The sequence below is a fragment of the Agelaius tricolor genome, unplaced genomic scaffold (assembly GCF_023055355.1).
Source record: "Agelaius tricolor isolate 1412-34295 unplaced genomic scaffold, bAgeTri1.0.p SCAF_9, whole genome shotgun sequence".
Lineage (NCBI taxonomy): Eukaryota > Metazoa > Chordata > Aves > Passeriformes > Icteridae > Agelaius > Agelaius tricolor.
The window spans coordinates 27449691-27472558 of record NW_027269269.1 but is presented as its reverse complement, the minus strand read 5'-3'; the positions used below and the strand labels follow the sequence as shown (position 1 = coordinate 27472558).

Below are 22868 nucleotides of genomic sequence, written 5' to 3'. Positions count from 1 at the left end.
CAAGATTGCAGGAAAGTTTAAACGAACACCTGAAAGAAAATGCTCCAAGGGTGTGTTTCTTTCTGTCTACAGGAGGTGCCTGTTAGGCATCTGGTATACTTTCCTCTGCTTTTGCTTTAGGCAAGGAAAGTTAGGCAGCAGACCTTGATACAGTAATGCAAAGAGCTCTTGTTTTCTAAAAGCAAGCTACAGGACATTCCATTTTCTTCTAGAAACCCTTCCATCCTATGATTCTTTGGTTTTTTGAATTTCTCTGTCCTCTGCTTTCAGCTGTGGAAGTGCTATTGTCACTGAGAGCTCAGAAGCTCTCTGCAGGCAGCAGTCCTCTCAAAATCATTCTGCTAAATGCCTTCCCCCAGTTAGCTCCAGTCAGCTGAGAAAGGTTAATCAGGAGCTGTACCCTGCACTGACTAGATGTTGTGATAGGGAGGGCAGCCTGCCCCAGAGAGTGACCAGGTTTGTACAACTAAGGCCTTGTGACCATTTCTATGCCCTTCTGACATTCAGAAGGGCAAGTGATGCTTGATCCTTTGTGACTTAAGTTTCTAAAGAAAGCATCTGTTTTTGAGTGAACTTGTTGCTTTATCCAGTTTTGTTTTCATCTGGGGAAAAAAGGAATCAGGAAAATGGCAGAAGTCAAAATGCAGGGCATGGTCTGGCCAGCTTAGAGCTATAGCTTTTCCCTATTCCTGTGCTACTTCTGTGATACCAATACCCAGTACAACTGCCCTGTTGTGTGCATCTATATGTGATGTGCACCCACATAATGGATTATAAAAAGAAATATGATTGGTCAGGCACACCTCCAACATCAGAAGTGACCAATATTCCATTATAAAGGCTGACATGGTATTTTCACATAAAGATATTCCATAATCTTTCTGCTGCATCTTTAATATTTAGAAATCTAATCCGAATGACTAGAAACAATGACTACGTATGGTTGAAACCATGGCTATGCAAGCAGTTCCTGACACTGGTTTGAGTAGGGTAGAGTGGTGCTACAGCTCCAATGCCCAAAGACATCAATGAGAAGGGAGAAAAAAAACATTTCTGAAAGTGTGGCAGACATAGAGATGGTTTAGCAGATTAATTTAATCTCAAATACTTTTATAAACATTTAATCCAGATCACTTTTGTAGGCAAGGGTATGAGCAGAAAAGGTAAAAGAAAAATTGAATTTTGGAGTAAGAGTTTAATTAAAGCATTATTATAGAGAGCTAGTTACACCTCATGAAAAATATACTTGAATGAGATTTCTTTTTCTGATGAAAATAATGCATTTCAGATTTCTGTATTTCAGACAGTGCTAACCCTGGTTGGTATGTCTACTTAGCTCTCATTAACTTGGATTTATCAGTGAGGTGGGCAGGACCTAGAAGAACAGGGACCCCAACTGAAAGAATAAATAGCCATGCAGTAAGCTTTGTAGTTAAGAACTTAACATCGTATTGTATTGGAACAGGTTCTGCCATAGCCATAAGTCTTATTTTCATTCATAAAGTCAGCTAATTACAATGGTAATTACAATGGTAATGCACTGTAGAAGGGATGCTGTCTTTTTAAACATGATGTTTTGAAAAGATTTTATTACTGGTGTTGTTATTATTAAAGAGCATGCCCCATGCTTCTTTCTTAAATTTTTCTTTTCTGGGAGAGACCCAAAATGTGTTTTTTTGTTTTTCTTCATAAGCATGATGAAAGCTCACTTTCCAATAAATATACTTTTTTGTTCCTTCTTAGAAAAAGTAGTAAAAAGCACATTGATGGACAATTGTAGTGCCCATGGGCTGGGGCTGTGGGATTCTTTTGTTTGGTTTTAATACAAACAGCACCTGCTGATGGCCTTTGTTTATAAAGGTTTAAAAGTATAAAGGAGTCTTTATTGTTTAAAGCTTCAATGCTACTGGTTTGAATTGCTTCACTGTAAAGGCTTCTGCATTTTTGAGAAGGCAAATAACCAAAGTCCCTTGATTGAACAGCAGAAGAATGAGGCATGGATATCTAGGTGGCCTGGGAAGACTTTCTGCAACTGGCCACCTATTGCTTGGATAGCTATTGAAAGACAGACATGGGGGCAGCCAGAGGGTAAGTCACTCTGTTCAGTATGGATATCCATGGTGGTAACTTCCATGGTGACGGTAGTCATCTTGGTAGCCTTCCTGGTAGCCCTGGTGGTAGCTGTGGTAGCCATACCCACCGTACTCATCATCGGGGCACTGCATGCCCAGTGACTGCTGGATTGTCATTTCCTGGCGCCGGAGCTGCATGGAATCAATCAGGTCATACACAATTGCCATAGACCACATGGGAGAAGGATACCAGGATTTGACATTGCCATCTTTCCCCACTAGAAGCATGGAGAAATATTCTGGGCTAATTTGGAAATAATTCCGAATGTCTTTCACTAAATTAGCCGGGATGTCTTCTCGGTCTACAGTTGAGCTTCCTAGAAAGTAATCACATAAAATCAGCATTAATGTTTTGTTCAGGAGATGATGATGATTTATAGGTAAAAAAATTAGCAACGGGAGATAAGATACAGCCCAAGAGTTGGCAATATAAGATTCTTGTTATTTGCAAGTTCTCTCTCTCTATTTGCAAGATCCATTTCCTGTATCTGAAATTAAATTACTCTCCTTTGTACTAAGGATGTATTTTTAACAGCTTTTTAAAGTTCAGTAAACTTTTCCTTATTCTCTAGCCTGAAGCTGCTGTAGTGTGATACATCTTTTTGTTACCCAAAATGCATTAATTTCTTTGATGTCTTTTCAGCTTGGGTCACCAGATTATGTATTGCAGAAGACATATGTGGAAAACAGTAACAATGAAAGAAATTAAAATAATTGAAGTGTGATAGAAGAATTGCAGAATATAGAGCCTCACTCTTGAACTGTCATGATATGTGCAGTATGGAATGTGGTAGATGTCATTTCCTCTTTAACGTATATGTTCTAGGGTAAATCTGGTGAACTTCGGGCTTTTAAGTGTGAAGTCTGTGTTGGGTAAATGAGTAGAAAGTGTAAGACAGTAAGTAAACGAAGATCAGTGGGCACATATATACATAGTTGGCATGGCAACAGGACTCTTAACACAGTGGCACCTTGCCTTACAGACTTGAGGTCCTCTGAAAGAGGTCAGCAAGCAGGTGGTTAAGAGTGGCCTGGCTGATAAAGGCTATGTGAATTTTCAGAAGGCTCCCAAAGGTCCAATAATAGCATCGTTGAAGCAGAAGCAAGGTGGGAGTGAATGTCAGTGTTACTGCAGGGATGCATAGGGATTAAATGTTCTCCTTTTTTCCCACACAAGAAATAAGAGGAATCAAACAAAGGTATAGGGGCCAAATAAAAGGTACCTCTCTAGAAGCTCTCCCAGTAGAACACGTGCTAGAAGTCAACATCAATTCAAGGAGAGATTAGACAAAGATCTGTTGATCTTAACAAATAGGAACTATAAACAAGGTCATGAAGCCTCCAGTGAAAAATCAGTGGAGGCTGCAAGAGTGTTGGTGGAAGAAGTCTGACATCAGCTTCCTCTGTTTATTTTTTCCTCATACATGGACTTAATGTTCCTGTGCTGTAGAAGGACTAGAATGCTTTAATGCGCAGAATAAATAAGCTGCTTTCTGTCTTTGTTCCTCCACCGATGGAGGCAGTTGTTTGGATTAGGTAGCAGAGGAACCCATAGCATTTGACAATGCTTAAGGACTCTCTTAAGGATCTACCTGGAAGAGTATGCTGGGATGCAAGTGGAGTACTAAAGAGAGCTTATAAGGAAGATGGAGAAAGACTTTTTACCAGGGCCCAGAGAGAGAACAAGGGGTATTAATTTTACACAGAAACAGGGTAAATTTAGATTAGATATAAGGAAGAGGTTTTTTTAGGATACAGGTGGTGTGACCCAGGAGCAGGTTGCCCCATATGGATGCTCTGTCTCTGGAAGTGTTCAAGGATAGGTTGGATGGGGTTTTGAGGAACCTGATGAAGTGAAAGATGTCTCAGCCCATGGCAGGGGGTTGGAACTAGATTATCTTTAAGAGGTCCTATTCACTCCAAGCCATTCTATGAATATAAATGAGGGATCCCTAGAGGAGAATCTGCTGAGTGTGTTTTCTATTAGCCCTGCAAACTCTTGAGCATGTAAATAGGCACAGACATTCCTGTCTTTGACAGCAAGACTGGCAGAAGAGCGTCCTGGGGAATAAGGAATAATTTCACAGGAAATCAAAATGTGAGGTGAACCTCAGATATTTATGCTTTTCTTTCCTGAAGAACCTATAAAATATTTACCTCAGAAACATCAAGAAAGCTTTTTGTTTATTTTTGTGTCATCTTATTTCTTAAAAGAAACAAAACAGGAAAACAATCATACTCATTCCTCTAAAGGAATTAGAGCAAAGAAGTACTCAGCACCGTATAATGCCCTTCATAGGTAGTACTGAAGAAACTGGAAACAGTCACTTACCATTAATTGGATACAACTCTAAGACACCTCCAATGTCTTCTCCAACTCCCAGCAATTTGAGGATTGTTATGTGGCGCAGACCTGTGGAGGAAATAATGGTTTTGGTTCAGACCAGATCTTTGGTCAGATTTCAGTTTAATCAGCCAGGTCTGTGCTTGCTATATTAGGGCCCAGTCTCAGCCAGCCCTCCAGGAGAATTACGGATTTCTATGGAGTCCCTGCCAGTCACGTAATCTGTCTCAAACATAAGGATAAGCTGATGTGTTGAGTAAATGTGATATCAGTTGCATACAGCTCTTCCAAGGACAGCAGCATGGTGATGTGGGTGGTGTGATTCTGTAGCATATGGATACAAGCATCAGAACCACCAGTAAATTGCAGAGGCCATTCTCCAACTCCAGGATCTTCCTACACTGTTTTCTTGACTAGTAAAGCTTTTACTTATCATACACACAGCAAAAAATTATTTAGAGGCAACATAATCTATGCCAGTTAACCTCTGAATGGCTACAGGGAATAGCTTATGACAGATACTCACTTCTTCCATTTGTTCTGCACAGAGGCTTGGACTGTTGCCTCTGCTTTGAAGAAAGACCTTAGGGACAGCAGGAACTGTTCATGTAACACGAGTCAGTACAATCTACAAAATCTTTATGTAACTGCTTTTATAACTTGGAGGTAAGATGCTTGGAAACATACCACTTAGTTAAAAGTGCTTGGTTGATAAGTGCTTTAGAAGCTCACTGGATTATGTTCAAGCTACCAAAGGGTGGGGATACTCAACTGTTTTGACTACATTTTATTCTTCAGAAAGCATTTTGCAGTGGCCCATGTTGCAGTTTACTTTGGTACTTTCCAAATGAGGTGATGCTGATGCTCTGAACATAAGCCAGGTGATTATGAATTAACAATCATACTGTGCAGATCTCCCTTCTGGTGCAATTGAAATGCATTGAAATAGCACTTGTTCAAAGGGACCTGTTTTGTTCTGTTGAAGGAGTTGAGTCTAGACCCCATATGTTGTGTGCATTGCTAGGAACTTAAGGAGTAACTCTCTCTGCACTTTGTGGCATGAAGACAGAAGAGTACCTCTGGGTCTTGCCCTTAGTTGTCTCCGGGAGGAGCCCTTCTCTCTCCACTGACTATGTAGGTGGACCTTAAGTACCTAGTTATGGGTCTGTGAGGGCCTTTATTGGATTGAAATGGATTCCATCAATATTCTTACAGATTTGGCAATGAAGCAATAAGGAAAAGAAAAAAAACCTTGGTGTCCATGCATTTCCCTGATGCCTGGCCCAGTTTGCAGTTGGATTTTAAAGGACCTGCCCTTACCAAAGCATTTTCCTTGTCTTGTTAAGTTGTGCAGTACAAAAAAGCCCCAAAACAACTATTAGTCTCCTGAAGTACAAGCCAGAAGAGAAGCTTTGGAGTGCTAGTATTTTCTGGTACATGAGTGTAATGTTTCAAAAATGATTCCAGGAAATCCTTTGTCTAGCTGTCTTAGTCACTAGTGTGCTGTACTACCTGCTTAACATAATCTTCCATTTGGATCTGGAGGAAGGTTTTCAGTTGTCAGACTCTTCAGACTGTCCAGGTTCAAACTTGAGCAAAGGAATCGTGGTGATATCACCGGGAAGGATGCGGTTTGGGGGAGCAAGAATATAATTCCTTCTGACTCACCAAAATTGCAGGCTTGTCCACTGAGAGCAGCAAGCTGCTGGGAATAAGCCCAATCTTCATCACTGGGAGCAGAGATCACCACCAGGCGCCTTCTCCATCGGAACCTGAAAAGAGAGTGTTGCCAGGCATGGTCATGACATGTGACTCAAGTCCTCTCAGTGTTTCTGTTTTCTGTAGGCTGATATATGTCAAATCTCTCACAACTTCTAAGTAACAGCTGGATGGGAAATCTTCCCAGTTCTGTCCATCACTGGGAGAGGATAAAGTTTTGTTTGAATTTTACAGCTTGTTTTGAACTTTACAGCTCCAAAACTTTCAAAGAAACACCTGCAGTGCTGCTGCTTCACCAAACAAACACTGCAAAGTTTATGATCTTTGCTCAAAGCCCTTCAGTAGTTCCAGCAGTACTGAGAAGTGTGTATTCAAGAGAGAAGGATTCCTGTGGAATTCCTCACTAGGCATTTAGCTTTTACGTCATTCACCACTGCTGGAACTGCACAGTTATTTTGCAGTCCAAGAGCTGTCTGAGAATTAGGGTGGATCTTCATTTCAGACATAACTCATACTTCTGTGTAAATAATCACTGACCTCTTTTTTCTTTCCTGCACCACATTTGCTCAAAATACCTTCAACATGGCTCTAAATCTGAGCTTGTTTGTAAGTGTGTGGTTGTGTCAGCCCATGGCTGTATAGGGCATGCATGGGGCAGTAAGATAGATCTTGGAATCTTTCTTTAATAGGGACTGCACCATCTACCCAAGATTTTGCATAAGGATCTCCTTTCTTTCCTGTCAAGGAAAGGCAGTGCCATAGGGACACTTGAAATTTTTAAAAATTCTAACTCTAGAGGTTTTTAATACTCTCTCAACAACTTGTTTTTTAAATATAGATACTTCTTCACTTAACCTAAATAAATGAGATTTATAGGAATTTGCAAAGCTGCAGAGTTATTTTTACAGCAGGAAATGATCTTTTAAATGGATGCAGATGTTACTCTGTCATAATAATAGCCTGCTTTTTTGCTGTACCATGTGAAGATCTCAAAATGAAGGCTAATGCAAAGAGTCAATTCTGCTTCACTTAAGAGAAGCTGAAGATAAGGTGGGACTTGCTCAAAGTCAGAGAAGAAGTTGTTAGAAGAGCAAGGTATGCTGATGTCTCTGGTTGTTGATCGATACTGGTGTTTTTTTACAACTATAAAAGTAAATCCTTGAAAAGCAAACCTCCTCAATTTTCATCTTTCTCAGGAGGAACAGCAAAGAAACATGAATGTGCATGTACAATTAAGTGAATAGGAATGAGAAGTATTAAGGATCATATATGTGATGTGAAGAAAAGGAGGGAAATTTTGTGTCATTGTTCTGCAAATGGCGAACAAAATAATATTTGTGCTATTTTGTATAGAAAAGCCCCTGGTTACCTATGAACAATGAGTGAGAATGTGGCCATTGGATCATATTTTGCCTAGGGAAAACCTGCAAGTCACTTTAAGATACTTTTATATTTCTTTTTGGTTCTGTGTTTTTTTTTTTTTTTAATATCTCGTTTGGAGTTTCATGGTTACACAGAGCTGAAAAGTGTTGAAAGCTATTCAAGCTGTTTATTCCCCTACCCCAGGAGCACTTGGTGTGCTCATCTGGGACTACATCTTAGAAATTAATTCAGTTGGTCCTGCACAGCTGTTAGTTCAGCAACACTAATGTACAGATTTCTGCTTTATTTCTGACATCAGAAGTCATGGACCAATACTCCTGACAAATCTGCCAGACCCATCCCTTTGTGGATCCTTTCTTCCTCCTCCACCTGTTTTGCGTCCTGTTCTCATGTGTGAGCCTGGAGAGCAGCACAGCCAGTGTCTAGATCTAAGAGGGAGACTCGTCCCCAAACTTAAGGTTTTCCTCCTTCTGATGGCTTTTAAGCATTACTCAAGCTGGTTCTGGCTCTCATGGTCTTCTTTCACACCAGGCAGGTTTGTTAAGAACAAGCTCTGGAACGAGTAACACCAGGGAGATGATGCCAGGGCTCTTGTTCAACTGGGAACATGATACTGGACAAGGCTGGAATTAATTTTACTGGGAATCTGACCAGTTAATGTGGCTAGAGAAGTCCACCCAATATTTAAAGCCTGATGCTTGTTTCACAGACAACAAATGCACTCTGTGCAGCAGCAGTTCTGTTTATAGATGCACCATTCTGCCTTTTTCGTGCCCAGTTTTCTAATGTGTATTTATTACTAGGGCTGTTTCCAAGCAAAGAAGGATTTGGGGCCTGTCCCTTTCCAGTATACAAGATCTTTCTTGTGCTGATCAGCTGTTTCCAAACTGCGGTTTTTCTTGGTGGTCTCAAGGATGAATCACTGGGACCTAAACAGGAGGTGGTGAAGTGGGTGGGGTGGATCTTGTTAAAGGTTCTCTTTCTGTTGAAGTGGCCATTGAATTTTAAAATGTTTATGAACCAACAACCTATTCATTTCCTTGTTGCTCCTTTCCTCCTTGTCACAATCTATCATGCTGCCTCACTAATTTTAAAGCCTATTTTAAAGCTTATTTTTAAAGCTTATTTTTAAATTAAGTGTATTCCCATGCATTCTCATAGTAGGTGACGAGGATGCAGTTGTAACAGGTAAGGTCTAGAATGATGGATAGCCCTAATTTCATGTCAACTATCCTGTGATAATTGAGAGAGGGCTGTAACTGCACAGCTCTTCTGTGGGTCTGAATGCTGACAGTCCAGATAAATTTATTGCCTGGAATTTAGGTCTCAGGGTAGAGTAGAGATGCGTGTAGAGATTGCCGAAACAAAATTGTCTTTCTGCAGAAGGTCTCCGACATTTTGCAAAAACCGTCTTCAAGACCTTTAATAATATGCATGACTAATACTGGCAAAGACCAACTGTTACCTCAAGCAGGATAAGAAAGAAGTCAGAGAGAATTAATTATTGATTTGAACTACGTGGGAGGGATTAGAATGGAATTAATGAGATTGGGATGGTTGATGATCAAAACACATAAACATTGTGCTTCATAAATTCAAAACATTGAGCTAACATCTGTGAATTAATCCTTATTTGCTCTTCTAATACAAATCAGTTTTATTATCTCCATGTCATAATGGGGAAACTGATTGAAAATCAGTGTCCAAGGAAGATGTAGTTTGTCAGGAAGCATGCTTCCTCTCTTTCAGCGTTCTATACAAGACTACATTCAGCTCTGGCTGCATCTCTGTACTTGTTTAACATTGGAAATACTGAGAAATCTATATTTTAAAATCCCAGAAATAGTTACATGAGTATTTTTTCTGGTAATAATAATTAGTAGATAATTAGTAGAACTAGCAGCAAATAAGAACAGAAGGCAATACCTGGATAAGAAGCTCTCAAGGGATTGCTTCTTATCTTCTTTGCAGACAATGCCCTCTTTTTTCTGTCTTTCCATGTCTTTAATTCGTGATTGGAAGGTGTCAATCAAATCAAATACAGACTTCATTGCTATGGGTACTTCATAGTATTGCTGTTGAGAAAAATAAGAAAAAAAAACCAAGACAGGTGGGTATGAAGATGCTCATATTAGCAGCCTTTCTGCATGTATCACAGCACTGTAGGATATTTGGAGATCCAAGTATTCTAATTTGCACACAGGCAACAGGGCCTAAAACAGATCAGAAACTAGGGAAATATAATTGTTTTTGCAGTTAGACTGCCCTTTGGAAGAGTTATATTTTCAGTATTTGCCTAAAGTGATAAAGCCAGGACATTGCAGTTGTTATATCCTTTTGTACGACCATTCAGCTACAGGATTGTTCTTGTGTAATGTGCTGTCATCCTGCTGAGCAGCCAAACTGTGTGTTTCAGAATGCCAGGTACCACATTAGAACCCTGTCAGGTGTGAGGAGGTTCTGTACCTCATCATTCCAGCAGAAATACACAATTGCTGAGATCCCCTAAGTGCAGAAAATGAAGATAGCGACCCAAGTTCTGAAAATTTTGCTTAGTGTTTGTTCTTTTGCTTGTCCTTGAGCAATAACCAGGTCCTGCATCAGTATCTATGTGCCTCACAGGCAAGTGAAGTGTAATTTCCTAAATTTTTCAATTGTTTTTTCGTATGTTTCCAATGCATTTTCTTTCAAAAGAGCTGAGTTCAAAGAGTTGAAACCCTCACCTTGACCTTCATGTCAGTGTCTGTCAACACCATGAAGAAATCATTGTAGGTCATCCCATACTCTTTCCTCAACTCACTGATGAGCTGCTGGTCCACAAGATCTTCATCTTCTATCACTTTCATGGGCTTTTCATTATCTTAATGTGAGGCAAAGGAGAAATAAAAATAGTCATGGAATCACACAGCACTCTGCCTTTAATTTTGCCTTAAAAGAAAAGTGAGAATTCATTTCTCAGAAGCTCTCTTCCTGCTGCATATTCAGTGTATTATAAACCATGTGTGTGAACTTCTCATTCATATGACTTTTAACTGTCTAGTTTTCCATCCCAATAGTCTTTGAAAATCAGATGATCCTAGGACTCATGCACTTCAATATTTATCATTTGTACATTCTTTTGAGAAATCTTGCTTTTTCCTGGAAAGATCTTTGAGATTTTTTCAATATGCTCATACATGTATATGCATGTACTAATCATTTCACGAGCTCCTGAAATGTAGCCACTTCTGTAATTGAAAATAGAAATTCTTACCATGTGCACCATGTGCAAATGAAACAGCATAGGTGATTTGGGTCAGTAAAATATAGCTAGAACAGCTTGAGGTAGGCCAGGACAGTAGAGTTAACCTTACCAGTCATTTACATGCAGTGACTATAAGAAACCAGAAACTGTTCAACATGTCTTGAATGCTGCAGTGCTGGCAGCATACCTCTCTAGATATCCCACTTTGGCACTCCTTCCTCCTTCTGCTTGCTGATTCTAGCAGCCCGATAAGCAAAAAGTTAGTTTTGATTATGACTTGTACCTACTCAGTGGTCCACTCTAAGAAAACATTCTGAAACAATGAGAAAAAGACTTCTGAAGACAGAGATTTGAAGACAAGCCTGTGGAGCTACTAAGGTCCCTTACATCCTGTGCAACCAGGGTGCATTGCAGTCAAGTCCTGAAAGTCTCCGTGTCATCAGCACAGCCTCAGCTGTAGCATCCAGCTCAGCTCTATACAACTGCAACAGTGCTGAAACAAGCCTCCATAATTGTAAGCCTGGAAAGCTAAGGACAGGCTAAACCACACACCAAGTGAAATGTTACCTCTGCTACTACTAGCTACTAGCACCAAGAGCTTGCAAACCTGTCTATGCCCTGTGACACCACTATGAATATTATATTCATCTCCTCACTTAGAAATCTCAGCCATGGCTTAAGTAACCTGCCTGAAGTCAGAGACACAGCAGGTCATCAAGAGATGGAATCCAGAGGTACAACTTTTCAGTCCCTTGGTCCATAATTATTTGTCAGCAAATAGAGATGTGATTAATTGATCCACAGCAACAAGAAAGATTTTAGTCATTATACAGCAAAGCATTTAAAATAGTTTTCTAAACATACAGGGCTTTTAAGGAGCATACTGATCTGATTCAAATTTTGCAGTAGATCCATCCTGTGTATAGACTGAATGAAACTTCTGAATTAAAATTTTGGGAAAATGTCTGAATTAGAATCTGATCTTGAGATTTCACATCTTGAGCCCACTGCTTAAAAAAAAAACCCAAGCCAGAAAATATTAAAATTTGGTTATACTTATCATGCTATATATCTAATTTATATGAGTTTTCATTGTTATATGTACCTCAGTTCAAAGTTTTATGAAGAATTAACAAGCAATGCTATTAGCTTTTGATTGGATGGATTGCAAGATGCGCTAATTGGTTATCCGCTTCATAAATATATCTAAATGTGCTTGATGAGTGAGATTTATGTATTACTAATGGGAAGTATGACCATTAAAAGATAGACTAAAAGTTCATGTTTAAAGGAAATACTATCTCATTGGCCTAGATGGAGATGGAAAAATGCAGAAGTTGTTATTGTGAAATGTGATGGAAAACAGCTAAGGTACAGGAGTAACTTAGACCAACTGATCTACGGCACCTTTCTGCTTTAAACTCTAGGTACCAATATGAAGTTTATTAGCTCTTTAGAATTTTCTTTTTAGGTGATTTTCTTTCAAACCTTACAATGAGAAGAAGAATATTAAATTACAGAGTGATACACAAAATTCTCTATCAAGGAAAAAATAATACCACAAAGGCTGACCTGCCTTTCAAACTTGGAAATTATTTCTGTAGAGAAAAAGGAAGTTAATCTAGTTGCTTCTTTCCTTCCAAGTCACTGCTTGTCCCTGACACCCTCCTCATAGAGGACATCTGGGATTTGCATGAAGATCCACCAGAGCTGAGACCATGCTGCTACCTGCAAAGTCCTTACTCTCTTTGCTTTTTCTCTGAAAGAATGGAGAAACATTTCTCCATACATCTTTGGCATCTAGACAGGCTGGGAAGATGATTTATCTCTAGAAATAATTCCAACGAGGTTACAAAGAAGGCCAGCAGGTTGTTTTAGCAGTGCAGTGGCCTGATAGATTAGATGCTTGCTTTGATTGTAGGATAGGTAGTGGGGGTTGATGTTTAGTTGATTAAAGCCCTGTTTCTCATGGGGAAAAGAAACCACATTTGCTACCTTGGTCTGAAGAGAGGACCTCCGCAGTGACTCTCAGCTTTTGTGTCATTCCAGTGGGAAAGTGAGAAATATTCTCGGGTATCAGTGTGAGCTAATCTCGACCAGTGTCACTGAGGTTCTTTCATTGACCACCATGTGTTTGAAATTTCAAGTGAAAAGTCTTTTCTGTTGACTTTTCTGTTATTGTCTTTTGTATTTCAGTCCCAAGATGCAGCACTCCTAGTAGACCTCATCATGCTGGGTGCTCAAGATTCTCACTACAGAAACATATTGCGTACAAAATGTTTCTTAGGAGCTTTTGCTGCCTCTGGAGCTCACACAGAATGAGCCTTGAAGAGGCCATACAAACAGGAAGGGTGGAGGAGAAAGGGAGGTAGGACAGAAAGATATTTGTATTATTTATTCGTATTGCATTTATTGCTATAAAGCTCAGGATTTGGTGTTTTGGACAAAATTGTAAGGTGAACTTCATGTAAGGTTTAACCTATACCCTTCTAAATCTCCTGTTTTTCTTCAACAATTTAATTCTTCATATGAGAACTCAGCTGTTATATACTCTTATGTGGTTTGGGGAAAGTTTGGATGTAGGTTAAGTTTGGAACAGGCTGAAAGAATATGGTCTATGTCAGAATATTAGCCAGACTAGAGCTAACTATAATCCTAAACAGTCCACTGACAGGCAGATGGATCTAGGTACACAAAACATGACCTTGAGTAACCTTGGCCTGATGTGGAAAATCCTGCACTGCTCCAGATTTGTCAAGGAGGTGCACAAATAGACAGTCTGGCAGGATTTGTGACTCACTGTCACTCAGTGACACAAGGCTAGATCCTTTTCCTCTGAGAGTAGCAGAGGCACAGCTGGAGGCCAGACATAAATCTGTGATCTTCTGGCCATTTATGTGCCAGACCTGAAACACCCTGCAGCTGGTCAGGTCCTGAGCTTTCTGTTCCATCACACATTTTTTCCCAAAGTTTGGTAAAACCAGATGAACTTTGAGGGGAAAGATGTGGTGGACTTGTAAGCAAAATTAGAGGCTTTTATTCTATTTGGAGTATAGAATTGTAGAATATTTGTATTTCTTTGGCTTCATCCAGCAAAGCACTCACAGTGGTGTTAACCTTTAGATTCAGACAGAAATGAGATGATTCAATGATTCAAGAGATACCTAAGCTTAAGTGCTTTGCTGGACTGCAACCTGAAGTCTTTGTCCAGCCGCTGTTGTTACAAAAGGACAGGTTTTCACTGGTTTGATGGGTACTTCCCCAGGACATGAACACTGACAGCAGTTGTTTCAAAGCTACCTAAGAGAGATGGATGCCCAGTGTCACCTGTCTACATGGAAAATCTGAATGTGAAGAAGGTGGCACTAAATATGTCTAGATGAACTACTTTTCAGGTCCTGCATAATCTTAGATTTTGACCCTGGGGGTCAAAAGCTGGGGTGATTTTTCCCATTGCTGTCTGTATTGTGCCCAGGAGATGGAAAGAAAGTATTAAAAGAAAAAAACCTAGCTGGAAGTGGTCAATTTTCATGCTGCTGTTGTTCATGGTGCCGAAAATTGTGATGACGGAGATCTTCCTGGTTGCCATCTTGCAGAAGCTCTCCAGATACTCGTCTCGCTGCTGTACGTACATGGTGTTATCTGCCTTGGGGGTTGTGATCAGCTGGTTGGTGGCAGAGACAAAAGAGTTTGTTTAGTATAAGGAATGAAGCAGGTGATTATTTTGCTGAGGGAGAACCAGTGGCTGTCTGCAAAGTGGGCTTTCTTTCCCATAAAGCTGTTATTTATTTCTGTTTGGAGTGTACCCTCATGCCCAGGCCTGACCCAAAGACATTCAGTCAGCTACAGGAAAACTTTCGGAAGCAGGTACAGCTGGTTGCACCAGCTCCTCTGCTGCTTCTACCACAATGCTGGTAGAGGAAATATCATGATATTTTACAAAAAGCCACATACTCTCCTTTTATCCCTTGCTCTGCTAGGCCCACCAGGTCTCCCTCACAGCCTTCAGTGGTGCTCTGACTCACTCACAGGGCAGGTGCTCTGCCCTCATCCCGCAGTCCAGGCAGGGCTCCCGTGCCTATTTTGACTGCCAAGGGGTGAGTACAATTAGGGCTACATGAGTACTCATGTAATTGATGGTCATCTAGGAAGACCTTGAGTTCTTGCTAAGGCCACTGTGACTTCATCTGAAAATAACTGATTTTGCTTTTCTTTGTTCTAAGCTACTTTGATGTCTCATGGGACTTACACTTGCACAAAGGCGCAGCTGTGGGCAAAAAGGAAGACGAACAATTACAACAACAGAAGTATAAAAAGCTCTACATTTTACAGTACTTACTTCAAAGCCTTCAAAGGATTGCAAAGATTTAATTTTTAAAAAATTTAGAGCATACAACTCAAATCCTTCATCAGTGACCGAGATGAAAATATTCCAGGGAAGGGGTGTGCATAACAACATTCAGTGATCCTATGCAGTATTTCCAGCAGAAGATTCCTAGGAATAATGCAACTCTAGCAATGTAATTGTTCTAACTGGCAGCAGTGAACTGCAATCAAACACCTGCCACTGATCCCCCAAATACAAAGGGAGCTGGAATATAGACTCAAGTTTTATGATTTAAGGTCACAAATAATCACCAAAATCCTTCAATTACAAATTTATGCTTTAACGTGTAACAGGAGCAATAATTTTCTGGCTGCCTTCTGAAGTTTGTTGGGCCTGAAGGCTAATTTTTACTGTACACTCATTACAAATCTAGTTCATCATTGTAAAAACATTTCTAGGCTTATAAAATCTACCTCTCATTTATGCAAAGATCCCTGGCATGACTACAGCTTTGGGACATGAAGGTGAATGAGAGTGACAGACAGAAAGAGGATTTTGTTTCATGGTTACAGCATGTAAAACATTGCTTTTAAAATGCTTATAAAAAAGCTTCAAATAAAAAAAAAAAGGATTATGAGAAGGGCTTGAGGACTGAGATGAAAAACAGATCATTGGTTTATGTTATCTCCTCCTACTTTTGGAGGTCATAAGCTGGAATGCAGAGTCAAGCCTGAATCTGATCTGCTTCATCAAACCTTGTAGAACAAAGCAAATTTCCAACCAAAGTTTTGTCCCAGGTCTGTTTAACCCAGGCTGTATGTGCACTGTCTCTATCAACAGAATCACAGGATGGTTTGGGTGAGAAGGGACCTTCAAGATTATCTTGTTCCAACCCTTCTGCCATGGGCAGGGACACCTTCCACTAGACCAGCTTGCTCAAAGCCCCATCCAGCCTGGCCTTGGACACTTACAGGGATAGAGCATCCACAACTATCACTCTCCGTCTTTTTTATAAGCTCTCTTTAGGTACTGGAAGGCTCCTATAAGGTCTTCCTGGAGCTTTTTCTTCTCCAGGGTGAACAACCCCCACTCTTTCACCCTGTTTCCAAAGGAGAGGTGCTCCAGTCCTCTGGTTATCTTCCCATTCCTCATTTGCATGTGTGCATATGTGTGTGTGTGTGTGTGTGTGTGTGAATATGTGTATATGTGCATGTGGGTATATATGGAGTGTTACAAAAAAACTGTCAGCTTGCATTTCGTCACCACAGAGAAATAAACAAAAAACCCAAACTCGCAAGGCCAAAATTTCTAAACATTTGTAAGACTGCAACAAAACTTCCACCATAGAGAGGTGAGGCTGTTGGACTAAAAACCCATACAGGATTTTCAATTTCTGCACTTGGGACCTATATTTGTCATTAATTGAACTTAACCCAGAATAGATTTCAAAGTCCCAGATGTTTGAAATTCACACTGAAATCTGAAATTGTTAATGACGTAGAGCTTAAAACCCCATGTCCTTCTTAAAAGATGTTTGGAAAAGCACTGAAACAATGTTCTTGGAAGCCAGTCTGAAAGACAAAAGTACAGCGAAGCAATGGGGATCAACTTGGGTAGAGCTGCTTCTGCAGAAATGTGGGCTAATTTTCTAGAGAGGGAGTTTAAAGACTCATGAATGACAGAGTTAATTCTAAGGACTGTTCCCCTAAGGGAACTGAAGAGTTTGATTGGAAGGAATGCAAATAGGCACGCATGGGGATTCTAAGAAACTTGAGAAGTTCTTTATTTTCCACATGGCAATGAGAAAATAGAGTTCAGCCGTTGTTTTTACTAATAACCAAACCAAACCTATTCTTCAGGGAGCTTCAGAGTAAGCAGGTTGAGGATGTTATTAGATTCAGGAAAAGTGAGGTGCAGCATGGCATAATCATTTGTCTTCAGTGAGTTCTGGCCTGATAACCTGAGATTGTGCAACTCTTTTCTCAGATATCCAGCTGTGAGGTGGCCCAGTATCAGAAGGTTCACATTTCAGACAATCCTTTAAGTTGCCAGGACTGTGGTGGTCTGACATCTGTGAGATTTACTTTTGGCTCTTTTATTTTCAACTTTCTTTATATTTGTCCTGATGCCACCTATATTCTTGGGAACCACAACACTGAGATCAAATTTCAAGGATCCCAACTTCTACAGAGAGAAACTTCTATAGTTTCTCTCTCTGAGCTTTTGTTTTGGCTAAATATTAGTTAACAAGTAACTAATAGGCATTATTTGTAAAATTTGGTCAAGTTGAATTTTTTCAAATATATGGCTTTTTTCAACTTCTAGTGCTAGCTCTGCACATTCCCTATACCTTGAAGAATGGGGATGGGGAGAAGAAAGTTGCCTTGTTTTCAGGCCCATGAATCATCAGCAGAATGATTCATTACATTCCAACGGTTGAAATCTTAACTTGGCATCTTAGCTTGGCACCTTAGCTATTTGTACTGGAACTTGGAGCATGAAAATCAAAGGCATTTGTGACAATGATTATTGGACAATAACTGTGAAACAGACCAGCTTGTAGCAGGATAATTGCAAGAAACCAGCTCCCACAATAATATTTTTAAAGAAATGTTTTCCAAAGTGTACCTTTCAGGATATGTGTCATCTGCCAGAAAAAACATTTGGACTACAACTAAAACTGTTTCCTGTCCCAGGTGAAGTGGTTTTTATAAGTAGTTGGAAAAACATACAGTGCTATAAAACCTGGGGACAAGTAACTCCAGACCATGCTGAAGTTCTCAGGCTTGAAAACTTACTGGAATGTTTCAGTTTAATACAAACAGCAGGAGAAAAACCCTAACCAAAATAAAGTTTGCACAGGATCTCTGAAGATGTCTAGGAGATCTGAATGCCAAATTCCCATCAGATCGTAATCCCAAATTCCCCATCCCTCAGGGCACCTGATCACATGCCTTTGTGCATATCCTCAGTCAGATGTGCACTAGTATTGCCAAGCCACATGGCTTGCTTCCAGCTTTGGGACACCAGCACCAATACAAAGCAGGTGTGCCAGCTGGCAGGACATACAGAGCACTGAAACGTGGTAACTATGGCAAGTACCCCAAGGTGATGAATGGATGTAATCCACACTGGAACCTCATTTTATTGATCTTAATGATACAGATCCTGACACCTACATATCCACTGGAAGCAAGATAATCTGTTGGCTATATGGTGGCTCATGGAAGTGGCTGGGAACAGATTTTATCCTAATCTCTGGGTTCTGAGATTCTGATTCTTATACTGCATGTAAGATTTCCAATAGAAGGCTTTTGAAAACAATAATTTAGGTCTACAAATTTTACCTCTTAAGACAAAAGCACCAGAAAAGAGTAATAGAAACCCACTATAAGCTTATAGTTCCACATACTCCTACTACGAGGGAGGTAAGACTTTATTTAGGTAATAAAATTCAGATTAATGAATTACTTACAATCAGTCTCCTCTTGCCTTCAAAATATTCCAGGAGGTTAGTTGCTGATTTCCTGGAAGGCTGTAGGAAAATCTTCTTGTTGGACTTGGGGAAATCCTCATTCTCAGTCCTGCTTCCTTTCTTCTTCTTACTGCGGTCTTTGTCCTGCTTGCTCTTTTTTTCAGCTTTGACCTTCTTGGACTGCTTCTCACTCTTCTGCTGCTTGTCAGGTCTGTCCTTCTTCTTCTTCTTCTCAGGTTTATCCATTCGGTCATGCTTCTTTGATTCTTTTCCTTTCTTTTGGGGAATATTTCCTGCTGCAAACTGTTCCTCTAAATGGGAACTAGCAGGCTTGCTCGGGTCATATTTATCTTCATACTCATTACTGAGTATCTTTTCTTGAGTCTTCTTTTTTGGTGGTTTAGTCTTAGTTGGTTTGTGTTGCCCAGGTGTGACATTCAGGTCCCTGTGGTTAAAGTCCTTTCTATCAGTTCTATTATCTTTAAATCTACCCACACTTGCCTTTGTATAGTGCACTGAGGGAGGTGTTGGGAGTTCTGTGAAGCTGTCGTAGCGGGCAGCCTTGTTCGGCTTCCGTGTGGCTGCCAGTTGTTTCTCTTGGGGGCCACGCTGACGGTCCCTGCGGTTTGTTTTCCACACAGGAGAGTAGAAGTGCTCAGAGGCTGTGACTCGTGGTGTGGTGGCATCAGGGGCTACTGGCAGCCTGTGGTACTCTGTGGTGGAATATGACTTCATGGTCCAGGTCCTCTGTGTGCTGGGGAGGGGTGTAGTTGTTGTTGTCGACCAGCTGGCTGTTGTCACTGCGTGGGTAGTAGCACGAGTAGTTGTGGTGGTGGGAGGGAGGGTAGTGGTCTTTACTGTGGGCAGGGGAGTGGCCACTGTAGTTGTCATTGGTTTCCTCACTGTTTTGGTCCTTGTTGGCTGATTATTGGTCTTCCTCGGATCCTCCTTCCTTGCTGACACCTGGACATGTTCACTGCCAGGGGTAGGCTGCATGGTGCCCCCATTATTGCCTTCCTCAACCACTTGCCCCTCCACCCCAGCTGCTTTGCATGTCTGGATGAAACCCTTCTGCCTTATCTTCTCAATTTTTCTGATGGGGTTCTGATCAATGACTTCGTACATGGCCTCTAGCCTGACTGGATATGGATACCTTTCCTCCACTTGCAAGGTTTTCTTCAACAGTACCATGCCAAATTTCCCTTTCTCCAGTTTCAGAAAGCTCATGAGCTTAGGGATGAGGGCAGGATCCAGTGGCTGTTCCAGGATTTTTCCTTCATTGGTTATCCTTCTAACTTTTCCCCCTTCTTCCCCTTCTTCATGGAATAACACAATCTGCTGGATGTGCCTCTCAGCCAATTCACAGTAAACATCATTTTTCAGCAGGCTCATCATGAGCCGGTAGTAGCCCTCAGAGGCATGGGGGGCAGAAATGACCCACACCCGATTTTTCCCTGCAAAGCTGGCCAGGACATTGGGAGAACTTGACCCTGAGGGGAAACGTACCCCTCGTGACTGGGTGGTAGAGGATATCCCTTCATCCTTAATCATCTCAGACTTGGGGTATTTGGCTGCAGCTGTGAGTTTCTGTACCAATCTCACTCTGGTCCCTGTGCCCCTGGCCTGGGAGCGTGCTTCCCCTCGCAGGAGATTGGTGGGTGGCTTTGGAGGCACTGAAGAATCCCTCTTGGTAACAGGGTGTCGAGGATTTGGGCTTGAACTCTTCAGGTATGCTCCAGACCTTCTCAGAAGGCTGCTTGAAGCCCTGTAAGCCAGGGGCACTTTCCTAACTCCATGGCTCCCCCTTTCCACTAGCCTCTCTGTCTTCTCAGAGCCACACACTAACCATGCTGCCCACAGCAGGGCTAAGCTGAGAGCTGGCCTCCAGTTCATTGTGCAATCTGTGTTGTGTGGGGGGGGGGGGGGGGGAGAAGGAGAAAAATTAGATGTTTACAGTATGATGATGTCTTGCACAAGTGATTAAAACTGCGAAGCACAGGCTGGTTATTTAGTGTGATTTATAAGTGCTTGATTACACCTCAGTCCTGTCCTAGTGGCTTTGTAAGTTTTACAGTTTTTTTGGGGAAAAACACAGAATGGATCTCTTTAGGAAAAAATGAGATCATCCTTCTGTAACATGATACTGTCTATCTAAAACGACACTGGGATCTGCATCCTTCTCTCTCTCTCACTCTCCCTGTTCCTCTCACACTCTCACTGTACACACATGCAAAGACACACAGAGGAAGGGTCCCGTACAGAGAGCAGAAAGACAAGAATTTGACTTGAAACTTACACTCTCAGGGAAGTTCCCCTGCCAGAGACGAGTTCTCACGTCGTTTTCCTTTAAAAGGAGACCAATGCCATACAGCTTTACTGTTGTTCAGTGATTAATCTTTGCGCAGCCCAACAGGTCGCAGAGCCTGTTGTGTGTCTTTTAACTTTCTTCTTCACCTTCTTGACAGGCGGGATGAGGTTAGCGGAAATTTCCTTTGTGATCTCTGCTTCTCCATTTACCTGCAGGTCTGGATTTTTGCTGTACCGGTTACCCACACGGACAGGGATTTCATTTAAGAAAAGGGAACTTCTGGTTGCTCTGAGTCCCTCGCTTTTAAACTTCCCAAACCTCCTTCCCACTCCTTGCTTCCTCAGTCCCGTTTAGCTCCTTTGTTTCCAGAGAAGAAAGCACCAGCACTAATATATTTTCCAGGCTGAAGGAAAACACAGGAATGTGATGCTGAAAAAAACCAACAACGGACGCTTCCCTTTCCCTTTTCTCCACGCTTTGACAAAAGCAAATTGTAAAACACTCGTCTTTTTTTCTTCTTGGCTGGCAGCGGTCCCAGGAATGTCAGAGCAACCCCAGCCCTGCTCTGAACCAGCCTCAGACAACGGTGGCCACTGGAAATGAGGGAAACTTCACTCAGGATTTAACAGCTCAGCAGAACCCGCCTCCTCCCCACTCTGACACAGGGAGGGAGGAGGAGGAAGGCTCTGGGGGTTGAAACACTGCACAGCATCACAGAGCACTTCAGAGAGGGTGACTCCAGCCTTAACTCTTTCCTTCACGCATCCCAGCTCTCTGCTGTTCGCCGACCTCAGCTTTTTCTTTCCTCCCACCAAATGGACACTGTCTGGATAAAAAAAGTATGTTTCTCCATCAGTCTCAATAACAACTCTGGTGTTTACAAATTATTATTTTAAATCTCATTATTTCTGCCTTGTCTTTCCCCTTTCCTTGTTTTTTATTGCTTTCTGGGAGTTTCTCAGTGAAATCCAATTTTTCTTCACTTTCCAACCAGTTTCTCTTTCAGGTCCTCATGTATGTCAGTATATTCTATCCTCAAACATCATATGGGCATGACTGTTTGCTAATTTGTAGTTTTTAAAGAGACCAGGTTGTTTACTATTGTGCTAAAATTAGACTAATATCTATTTCCTATGAATGTGCACAAGCAGTGGAAAAAAAGAGAAAAGGTACAAAAATACCTACAGAGACAAGGGTAAAGGCAGGGTCATGTACTTTGCTCTCCCTTCATGGTCTAAATGACACCATTCTATTGAGCTGACATAAACTGGCACAGTTTTGCTGGCAACACCTGGTCTTTAGCTGATTCACGCTGGCTTCAGTGTGCTGAGCATCCTCAGTGTAAAACACCAGTTAATTGTAGTTGATGGGTGACACCTAAAAATATCCAAGACCTTAATACTACTTTAACTGTTTTCCAAGATTTTGCTTATTGATAGGGATGCTGTTACATGTCTGTGATAACACACTGGATTTGATCTCAGTTATACTGTCTGGAGGTGAAGGTGCACCTTCTACTTTCCTTGAAATTAATGTTTCAAAGAAAAAAACCTTTCCTTTCTTTCTATCTTATTTTCTTAGTTTGTTTTTTTTTATAAGTTTTCAAATGCACTGATAAACATTAGTAGTGGTTTTGCTAATATGCATTCAGTTTGTGTTTTGTGGCAAATGATTCGCCCTGGAGGTAGGGGAGAATGCTGAATGTTTGTGCTCATATTAACATGAGGGCAAAAATTCTCAGCCTTTCCCAAAATATCGCACCCTACATTCACTGGGAGGTAAGGTGACTGTACCTCTCACAAGAATCACAAAACTGGAGTTCTGTGGAGTAAGGGTGGGTAACATTTTCCACTTAAATTAGTGTCAAGCCTGCTGGTTTATTTATCATGACAAAGGAAAAATGTCATTAAAAATTACCTTGTTTCATGATGACATT

General features: G+C 41.0%; 1 protein-coding gene across 1 annotated transcript; it reads right to left on the bottom strand.

The window, feature by feature from the left end:
• Positions 1 to 1075: 1075 nt before the first annotated feature.
• On the bottom strand, positions 1076 to 21578 carry CCDC80 (coiled-coil domain containing 80). Its single transcript, XM_071433360.1, has 8 exons — positions 20921 to 21578; positions 18625 to 20525; positions 14330 to 14486; positions 10302 to 10438; positions 9505 to 9653; positions 6145 to 6248; positions 4465 to 4545; positions 1076 to 2449 (listed from the first exon to the last, which is right to left on the bottom strand). Exons 2-8 carry the CDS (start codon positions 20515 to 20517, stop codon positions 2103 to 2105), a joined length of 2868 nt encoding a protein of 955 aa, XP_071289461.1. The 5' UTR covers positions 20518 to 20525; positions 20921 to 21578; the 3' UTR covers positions 1076 to 2102.
• Between the last annotated feature and the right edge of the window lie 1290 nt (positions 21579 to 22868).